The sequence below is a fragment of the Schistocerca piceifrons genome, chromosome 3 (assembly GCF_021461385.2).
Source record: "Schistocerca piceifrons isolate TAMUIC-IGC-003096 chromosome 3, iqSchPice1.1, whole genome shotgun sequence".
NCBI classification, from domain to species: domain Eukaryota; kingdom Metazoa; phylum Arthropoda; class Insecta; order Orthoptera; family Acrididae; genus Schistocerca; species Schistocerca piceifrons.
Window position 1 is genome coordinate 853,021,278 of NC_060140.1, and position 9,343 is coordinate 853,030,620.

General features: G+C 39.8%; 1 protein-coding gene across 2 annotated transcripts in view; it reads right to left on the reverse strand.

Annotated features, from left to right (window-relative positions):
* Positions 1 to 8,411, reverse strand: part of LOC124789457 (MICOS complex subunit Mic60) — a 53,681-nt gene extending 45,270 nt beyond the window's left edge. For both annotated transcript variants that reach the window (XM_047256825.1, XM_047256824.1), the window contains exons 1-2: positions 8,294 to 8,411; positions 7,905 to 7,987 (exon numbers count right to left, since the gene is read on the reverse strand). In XM_047256825.1, the coding sequence (XP_047112781.1) occupies positions 7,905 to 7,987; positions 8,294 to 8,338 (128 nt within the window). In that variant the 5' untranslated portion in view covers positions 8,339 to 8,411. The remainder of the gene's footprint in view (positions 1 to 7,904; positions 7,988 to 8,293) is intronic.
* Between the last annotated feature and the right edge of the window lie 932 nt (positions 8,412 to 9,343).

The following is a 9,343-nucleotide window of genomic DNA, read 5'->3' on the forward strand; positions in this document are numbered from 1 at the left end:
CCAGATTCCCAGCCTCCTGATGGTCAGATGGAGCTGCTTCATTGTCATTGTTAGACCAGAGAAAGAGTAGAAGACTGCAAAGTCATCCACAAACAAAGAGCATTTGGCAGGGCTTGCAGAGGAAATGCCACTGATAGCAATGGCAAACTGTGTGACACTGAGTACACTGCCTTGGGGGACCCCATTCTCTTGGAGACAGCAGTCAGACAAGGCATCACCAGGGTTATATTGACAGTGCTGGTCCTTGAAGAAGGATTGGATAAGAAGTGGCAGACATCCACGTAGTACCCATTCATGAAATTGGTGAAGGATGTTTTAACTGCAAGTAGAGTCATATGCTTTTTCGAGGTCAAAAAACACACAAACCAAAATGGTTTCGGTGTAAGAAAGACTCCTGTATCGCCATCTCCAGTACAGTTAAGTTGTCAAGGATGGAATGGTAGCACCTGAAACCATACTTGGAGTGGCTCAAGTGATTTCAGGATCCAAGCAGCCAGACGAGGCGGTCGTTGACCATGCATTCAAGAGTCTAATCCATACAACAGGTACAGGCTACACTCTGGTAAATGTTACTACCGTCCTTTCCTGGTTTACAGAATGGAATTAATATTGCCTCCTTCCAAGTCGTAGGGTACTGTCCATCAAACCAGATCTGATTAAAACAAAAGAGGAGCTGTCCTTTAGCTTCAGGGCACAGATGACAAAGTATGGCATATTGAATCTCATTCGCATTCGGGAGGACGACGGTTCAATCCTGTCTCCAACCATCCTGATTTAGGTTTTCCGTGATTTCCCTAAATCGTTTCAGACAAATGCCGGGATGGTTCCTTTGAAAGGGCACGGCCGATTTCCTTCCCAATCCTTCCCTAACCCGAGCTTGGGCTCCGTCTCTAATGACCTCGTTGTCGACGGGATGTTAAACACTAACCACCTACCTTGAATCTCATTAGGTCCTGGAGCAGTGTCTCTTGCCACAGACAAAGCTGATTCCAGTTCCCACATGGAGAATGAAAGGTTGCAGACTTCATAATGGGACATCCTTTTCTAACATTAACTTTTTTTTAAATAGAAATAACCGATACCATTTATACTATCGAGTCTTGTATAGTGAACATTCTTGGCTGTTTCACTGAAAAATTTCATTTGATTTTGTATATGATGTATTATATTTCAGGCTAAAATGTATAAAAAAGAAATTAATTTGTTACAATCGATATGCACCACCAGTTAAAATTATTCTTGTTTTAGACATATTTGAAATTAGAAATTCTGGCATACTTAAAATTCATATTATTAATTGCACAATCTAATGCTAATAATTAAACTTATTTCTGGAACCATTTATAAGATAATGATATAATGTGGTAAAGAGTCTACTTTCGTCAAGGAAGTTTGAAAACTCTTTGGAATATTGTGAGTACCGTAGAATGTAAGTAGCAGTAGGCATGCCTATGATGGAAATGCACATGTTTTTTTTAATTTGGCTACAACAATGTAATTGATGGCTTTTTAAAAATGGAGATTGTGAAGTCAGTGTGATATAGAAGAATGGGGTAAAATAAAAGAAAATCATAGCACGGATAGTACTTCATCAGTTACTTTGTCATCTGGAACCCAGTAAGTCAAAATTTCAGCTGCAAGAATGTAGCCCTAGACGCAAGAACTGAAGCCAACAGCAAGAAAAGAAAATGAAGATAAGTAAAAAGTTATTCTTATGTATATCTTACGCCTCTCAAAGCTTTTGAAAATAATGAAGAGACTAAGAGAAATATAATGATGATGTGTGGGAGGATAAGATTACAACTTCCTCATATTTCGAGCAGAAATGGAGCTTCCCCATCTCTGCAGTCCTACAAAACACCTTAAACACAGGAGCTTGCCCAGATGATGCAGTGACTGTAAAAAAAAAGTGTTCACCTGAACCGTGTCTTTAGGTGTGTCCACCAAGACCCCATTTCTCGACAAGGCCGTAAAGGAATGTGTACTGCCCTTGCCTGAGATCCCCCTAATTGATTCCCAAACTTGTGAATCAAGTCTTGAATTCCTTTGAGGAAGTCGCCATTCCACGAAGGTACAGATCGTTGTCTGATGTAGTTGCTGGACTGGGGGATGGTCTTAGCAGCAGCCCACTGGATCTCACAAATGATATGGGCCACTGTCTCCTGTGCACAATCCTTTTGTTCAAAAATAGCCTGTTGACTGCACAGCAACCAATTTGCCCTTCGAATCACCCATCTTTGTCGTCTTCTGTCTACCACCGTCTGAGTCAGCAGATGGATCCACACTGGGAAGCGTCAATAGAATGTAAATCTGTTGTCACTTTCCACTGAACCGAGTCTGTAATAGCTGGGAAGCAAAAACACATGTCAATGGCTGAAAAAGACCCTGCAGCTGGGGAAAAGTCTCTCATCTGAACCCAGCTCAAAAGGCAGATATTCTCAGAATGGATAAGTTGCTCAATAATTCGACTCCTCGAGCAAGTGGTAGCCAAGCCCCACAGCTGACTGTGTGCACTGAAGCCCCCACAAGGAGGAATATGCATGGGAGTGCTCGGAAGAGTTCTGTCAGTGACTGCATCGAAAGGATCATGAGGTGGAAGACATACAGAACACACAGTGATGTTAACTGGTGCTAGGATTTTCACGGCAACTGCTTGTATGGTAGACTGAAGGATAATGACAGTCAAAAGAGACATTTACATATGGGAAGGACATGGCACTAATAATGGAATTATACTTAAAGGAAAGCAGTGACAAGAGTGCACTAGGGAAACAACAGATCAAATAGCTACTGAGAGAAATGCGAGATTCAATAGTTGCATGTCTCTACACTATTTAACATAAGAGATTTATGGATGAAAGCTTGGATAATAAGAATAAACGATGGGGTACAAGTAATTAAATATGCAGATGGTCAGGAAGCAGTAAGAACTTGAGGGCATATAAACAATGTAGTTCAAATTACATACACAACAAAGAACGCAGTTTGCTGTACTCACATAGCTTCATTCTAATCTTAAAGTCAAAGTGACGTCAATGTATGGAAAGTCAAAAAAGGTGTACCAGAATGTAGTAGACTAGGCCTTCTTTTACATAGATGTCATACAGACCTAAGACACTGTAGCCAAGAGCATACTCTTCAGAGGAGACAAGTTAAACACTTTACTTTATTATACATCTCCAGAACTTCGATATACAAACTAACTGAAATACAATATGACAAATAAAGGTACAGTACAGTAATATGAGATACTGAAAGTGATAATATAATATAGCAAGACACAGTTTTCTATTAAATGGACCACAGCCTAAAGAATTCCGCAGTTTTGATGGTCTTATCACTTGCTACATAAAGATCTTCTGTGGTGCAAGTATTGGGCAGGTTTGTGCAGACCAGGATGTGATATGTGCCCTGTAGGTCGCCACACTCAGATAATTCCTCCTCAGACGTCTAGCTCCCCTTCCTGACGTTCACCTTGTACTTGACACTTGTCCTCAGTTGGTTAAGAGCCTTCCATATCACATATGGCAGATGAAAGCCCATGGCAGGATTCTCTTTGATGTTCTTCCTATCCCTTTAAGTTAGTCAATTTTGCCACAGCTCTGTTCTATGGGTTCTGGGTGCTGATGGAATTGCTGATGTGTGCATGAAGCTCCTTCTTGACCTGTCTTGGTCTTTCTGCTTCATGTCTGAACAGGGGATGCCTGGGGTCAGACTCCTCCTTTTTCTCAATTTCTGGGGCTGTTCTTTTGCAGATGTCAGGCGGCGCTATACCCATAACTTGATAGATTTTGATGACAGGAGTTGGTCATAAACAGCCAGTCACAATGTGTCAAGTCTCATTCAATGCCGTGTCCATCTGTTTAGCATGTTGGAATTTCGCCAGACTGCTGCTGCATATTCTGCTGCAGATAAGCATAGTGCCAGGGTGAATGTATGGAGCATGTTAGGCTGTGATCCCCAGGTGGTGCCGTTAAGTTTACGTATGATGATGTTCTGAGCAGATATCTTCAGCCTTGTTTCTTGACAATGGTCTTTAAATGCGAGACTACAGTCCACCTTTATTCCCCGATATTTTGTACCATCTTAGTGGCATGTTGTTGCCCTCTTAACTTCCTCCTGGCTTCCCAGTATCTCAGATGAAAGGCACAAACTTGCATCTTTCTGGGATTTGGCCTCAGGTAGTTATCATCGTAATACATGCCGAAATCCTAAAGGGCTGCTGTCAGCTTCATCTCCACTTCCTCAAAGATTTTGCCTTGAGCTGCAGTTCCTGTGTCATCTGTATAAATAAATTTTCTTGTTCCAGGATTGATTAATGGTCATTAGCACAGGTGCTGTACAGCAGGGGTGCCAGTACGCTACCTTGAGGGAGATCATTCTTCAATGTCCTGCGTTGCCTCTTCCTACTATGCAGACTGACAAAAAACCTGTTTTGCTGTGAACACTGGATGACCTGCGTTAAGCAGTAGTCTTTCGTAACTGAATATACCTTTCTAATAAATTTCTTGCTGCTGACAGATATATGAATGCCATTCTGTGGCCTGTCCTCTTTCGTATCCATATTCTATATATTAGTCAGATTAAGGATTTGATCACAGCATAACGTTTCTGGGCAGAAACCAGACTGCTCATTTATAAAGTTTTTATCGACATGTTGTGTGATGTGATTGAGGATCAGCCCTTCCAGGACTTTGTACAGTTGGCAAAGAAGAGAAAGTGGTCAGAAGCTTTTAGAATCAGTTGGATCCTTTCCAGGCTTTGGAAAGCGCTGCAACTTTGGCTTTGCACCAGATCTTAGGGATCTGTAATTTTGAAATGCAGGTGTCCATTAAATTTAGATTCATTGCTTTGTTACAAGCCCAAACATTTTAATTTGCTCTGGTATTAGATTACGTAGGTCTGCAGCTTTATTGTTCTTCACAGACAAAAGTTGCTTCCAGTTCTTGCACGGTGCAGAGAGTATCAAAGTGGTCTTCCTCACCAGTATTTCTTTGAAGCTTCCTCTCCACATATGTTATAATTTTCCCATTCAACGGTAGTTGATGTGCAATTTGATCAGGCGTTACATTAAACAGGCTTGGAGAAGAACTTCAGGAGTACTATGGGAGCTGGCTTTGAGAAAAGCTTTTGTAATTGAAATTTATCTTTATCTCGGTGCTGTTGGTGGAAGGATCTGCAGCTAGGATTACCCCTAACGTTGCCCAGAGTAAGTCTGATCAATTTTTATTCCATATTTCGGAGTATGATCTGCTGGGATGCTCCTATATTGTATACAAATTGACGTAAAGGCATCTTTGTATGAAACTATTATTGATTGAGGTCTTATGTTGACACAGTCTACATTCATAGTTTAATGCCAATAGGTTGCCACTAATGTAAATAAATCATACATGATTTTGAAAAATAAATCAAAATGAAGATCGCAATCTGGTTTTGGGGAGGGAAGGGGCAGAGCAGGGGGGGGGGGGGGTGGGAGAGGGCTAACAGAGTTGGAAATAACAGAAATTACTGAACTGTTTACTCAATTCAGCAAATTCTGCTCCGAGAACCATTTAAAAATTTGCACCATACAAGGTACTACAATAGTGTATTCTGTGTACTTCCTCTTCAGCTTACAGAACAGTATTTTGGGGTAATTTAAATGACAATTTTACAAAACAGAAGAGAGTTATCTGAATCAGGTATCACAGTTCTAAAAACAAACATTGCAAATACGAGCTTCAGAAAGTTAGTTTGCAGTACCTTCATTATATGTGTACAAATGTATGATGACAATAAAATCTAAAATTGGAGATGTACACACAATGACTGTCTACAACAGCTATCATACTTGCAACTTTGTGTTCTCTTTTGGAGAGCAAGAAAAAAGAACTCTTTATCTTCTGACAGACATGTATATCATTCTTTCTTAGGATTTACATAATGTACAAAGTACAGTCCACATTGTAAATAATGAGTTAGGATAGCATCACAAACATAGCATAAAGGTCGCAATCTTCACTTACTACTCCTGATCTAGAGTAACACTCTTGAGATCATTCAGCTTCCACATTTGTATAAGGCAATATAAGGCAAACGCTACAAACTGGTCTTTCAATTATTTTATTCTTAGATCACATGTAGGAGGAATACTTCATGTCTACATTCACACACAAAAAACCATGACTGGTATGACTCTCACAATTATTCCTACAAGTCTGTTCTCATTAATTTGTACAGCAATGCAGAAATTATGGGCATACTGAAAAGTAAGATACAATCTGTCAGTTATGACCAGTGACAGACTGCAATTACACATATTTTAACTAGTAACGTATTGGAATTTCTATGGATATATGGACAGTTTGGATGAAAATATTCTTGTTATTAATATTTTCTTGAATAATTATTTATTCAAGATGTCTACTCATGGCTGTGGCTGCCCCTCATACAAGATACTTTTAGACAAATTAAATTCAAAATATCAGATCACAGTGAGGAAATAGGGGCTCTCAACAAGGATATAAATACAATTACAGAATGCACAATTTATAACAACAAAAAATTGTCACATCCAGCCACCTAACCAGGTCACTACATAAAAAAAATGTGAGGTCACTGGTCAAAGCAGAATGACAGTATCGCCTTCTTCTATACACCTGACATTTTATGTCCCAAACAGACTGTTCTGTAAGCTCCTTGTTTGTGAATCAGCCACAATTCCTTTGTGTCCAAACTGTAGCTCTACATGAAAACCTCGTGAATGCTGAAAATAATGCATTTTTTAGGTTTACTTGCTAGTTATAAGGAAGAAAATCTCACAGATGTTCAACTTTCAACAACACATTACACTGCTCATAGAGTGTGTGTGTGTGTGTGTGTGTGTGTGTGTGTGTGTGTGTGTGTGTGTGTGTGTGTGTGGTTTCCCCCCCCCCCCTCACATCAACTAATAAAAATGAAAGAAATGGTAAAGGGGTGGAGGCAGTGGGTTGGGGGAGCAATACTACACAATTCTTATGCGTCTAGTGAAATGAGTCTGAACCAATTACTTTACTTTTTGAAAAACAATAGCATACAGCTAACACAAACATTGCAAATGTCACACTCTGTCCTACTTGTCTTTGTCAGGCCTTGACATAACAACAATACTGTATGTAGCTCTGTCGGATTCATTACACACTGAATGTCGTTTTTTAGCGTCTATATTGAAATGATTGATGAGACATGTTCAGGCCATTGCAAGTGCTACGTACAGTTTGTTAGATACATGGGTCACTTTAAATTTTATGCCAATGCTCAGTGCAAAACACTAAGTAAGTAAGTAAGTAATACCAGCATTACATGAAGAAGACAAGACTCGTTTGGCCATACTGCTATCTCCCCAAGGCATTCTATAAACGGAGTGTAATTTGCACCACCTCTCCCAGTAAAGTCTCCGTTACTGATCAAGAAAAGTTTGACTGATAACAATCCTATATAACACTTTCAGAACGAGTTGCAGAAGAAAGTTGTTGTAAGATAATGCATGTACTAAGCACATTTAATTCTATGTACTAAACAGAACAGTAGCAGAACAGCTGAGATAAGCAGAATAATGAATGATAAGAGTTGTGTACTCGAGTCACAATATTACATCAATATAGTAAAACAATGCGAGAAAGTCTTGTGAAAATACCACTTCAAATATAGGCCTATATGGTATTCTCTATTTCTGAGTTTACAGAGAAAAGGCGTTATTTCCGTTGTTTCACGTTATAAGGATAGTTCCCACTAATTTAAAATTGTAGTTTCTATTTCTAAGAACACACATATTACCAACAAAAATTTACTCTTTTCTGAAGGAACCAAGTGTCACATACAACTACAAAACTTCCACAGTGACAACTATCATTATCAGCACATAATGGTACTGCGTGTCTTACCCTCTTCCGCGAGTATTTTCGAAACCAGTGGACTGAAGATTCCTCGACGATATGTGGAGTTTGGCGGTGTTGCAACGGAGCACCTGGAAGGTAATCGCAATATGTAGTGGGTCCTATTTCGGCTCCTTGCTGCCGCAAGGTTATGTTGACATTGACAACCACTGTACTTGCTTACATTCAAAAAAAGTGTACAGTTTTTAAGGGCTTGTAATTAAATTGTTTATTAGCCAAAAAATTTAAAACGATCTATGGAAAATCTACATAAATAGGTCAATTTAAGAATCAACTGCATTCTGCCGGCATTTTACGAGACCCGTAAAGAAAAATTTGCAGGGTGTTAGAAAGAAACCCTGTGTGGAAGGTTATTTTTGCTATAATACTAGTCCTACCCTTGGCGGTCCTCGATATACAAATTTAACTGCAACCCTCAACATCTTAAACCGCCTATGCGGCTCCTAGTTGATTCAGAACCTGAAACAACTGAAGATCGGCATTAATCAGTTGGTAATACCTAAATGTGCATCTTTCCTTTGCAATGTTGGCTGATTGGCTCTTTTGATACTGGTATCGGCGCGTTATTTAGAATTGTGATTTAGTATTCGAAATGACTGAAAGTTACTATCACAAGTTCTCGTAAATCTCAGGTACTGTTGTATGCAAGATATGTTCATATAACTAATCGAAAGCGGCCTCCGGAAATGTAATTCCCTGCACAATTACTCCTCCGCAGGCATAGACAATTTTGGTGAATTTTGCATCAAATAGCATTACATCGTTACTTACCACAAATACATAATACGGATGAGACACAAGCTCCAATCCTGGTAAATTATTGAAAAAGCTCTTGTAAGTTATATTTATTTCCTTAGTATTTGCCCCCCTCCCTCCGTACCAAAAAAAAATCTTTATTCTGCCGAGAGCTTTTAGTGCTTAACATAGCTTGGACCGCTATATCGTTAGGTACGAAACACTGCTTTGGATTGGACAAGGATGAGGAAAGCCTTTTGAAGAATGAGTCCAGCATTCACCAAAAGTGATATAGAATTTCAAAGATGGGGCTTCGAAGTTTGAATCTTCTCACTTGCTTCTAGTTTCCAACGTGCAACTACAGGTCCAGGCTTATGAGTCGACTGAGCTGAGGCGGGAGATACGAATTTCAGCTATTTTTGTGTGCGCAACACGAAGTAAGTCTGCAAGCAGGTAGGATACTGTGTAACATCGGACGCAACGTCAAAATTGGCTTTTTGTGTAAGGGACCTACACACGCACCATCGGGATGTCAGTCGGTTAGGACCACTCGACAGACGACCGCCCAAAACCAAATAATGTCGTGTGTAACACTGTCGTGCCAACCGTCCGACGAAAATTCGTCTTTTGTATTTGCGCGCGAGGTTAAATGCTGTTGTGACATACATGGCAGGGGGCGAGGCAGATTAAAA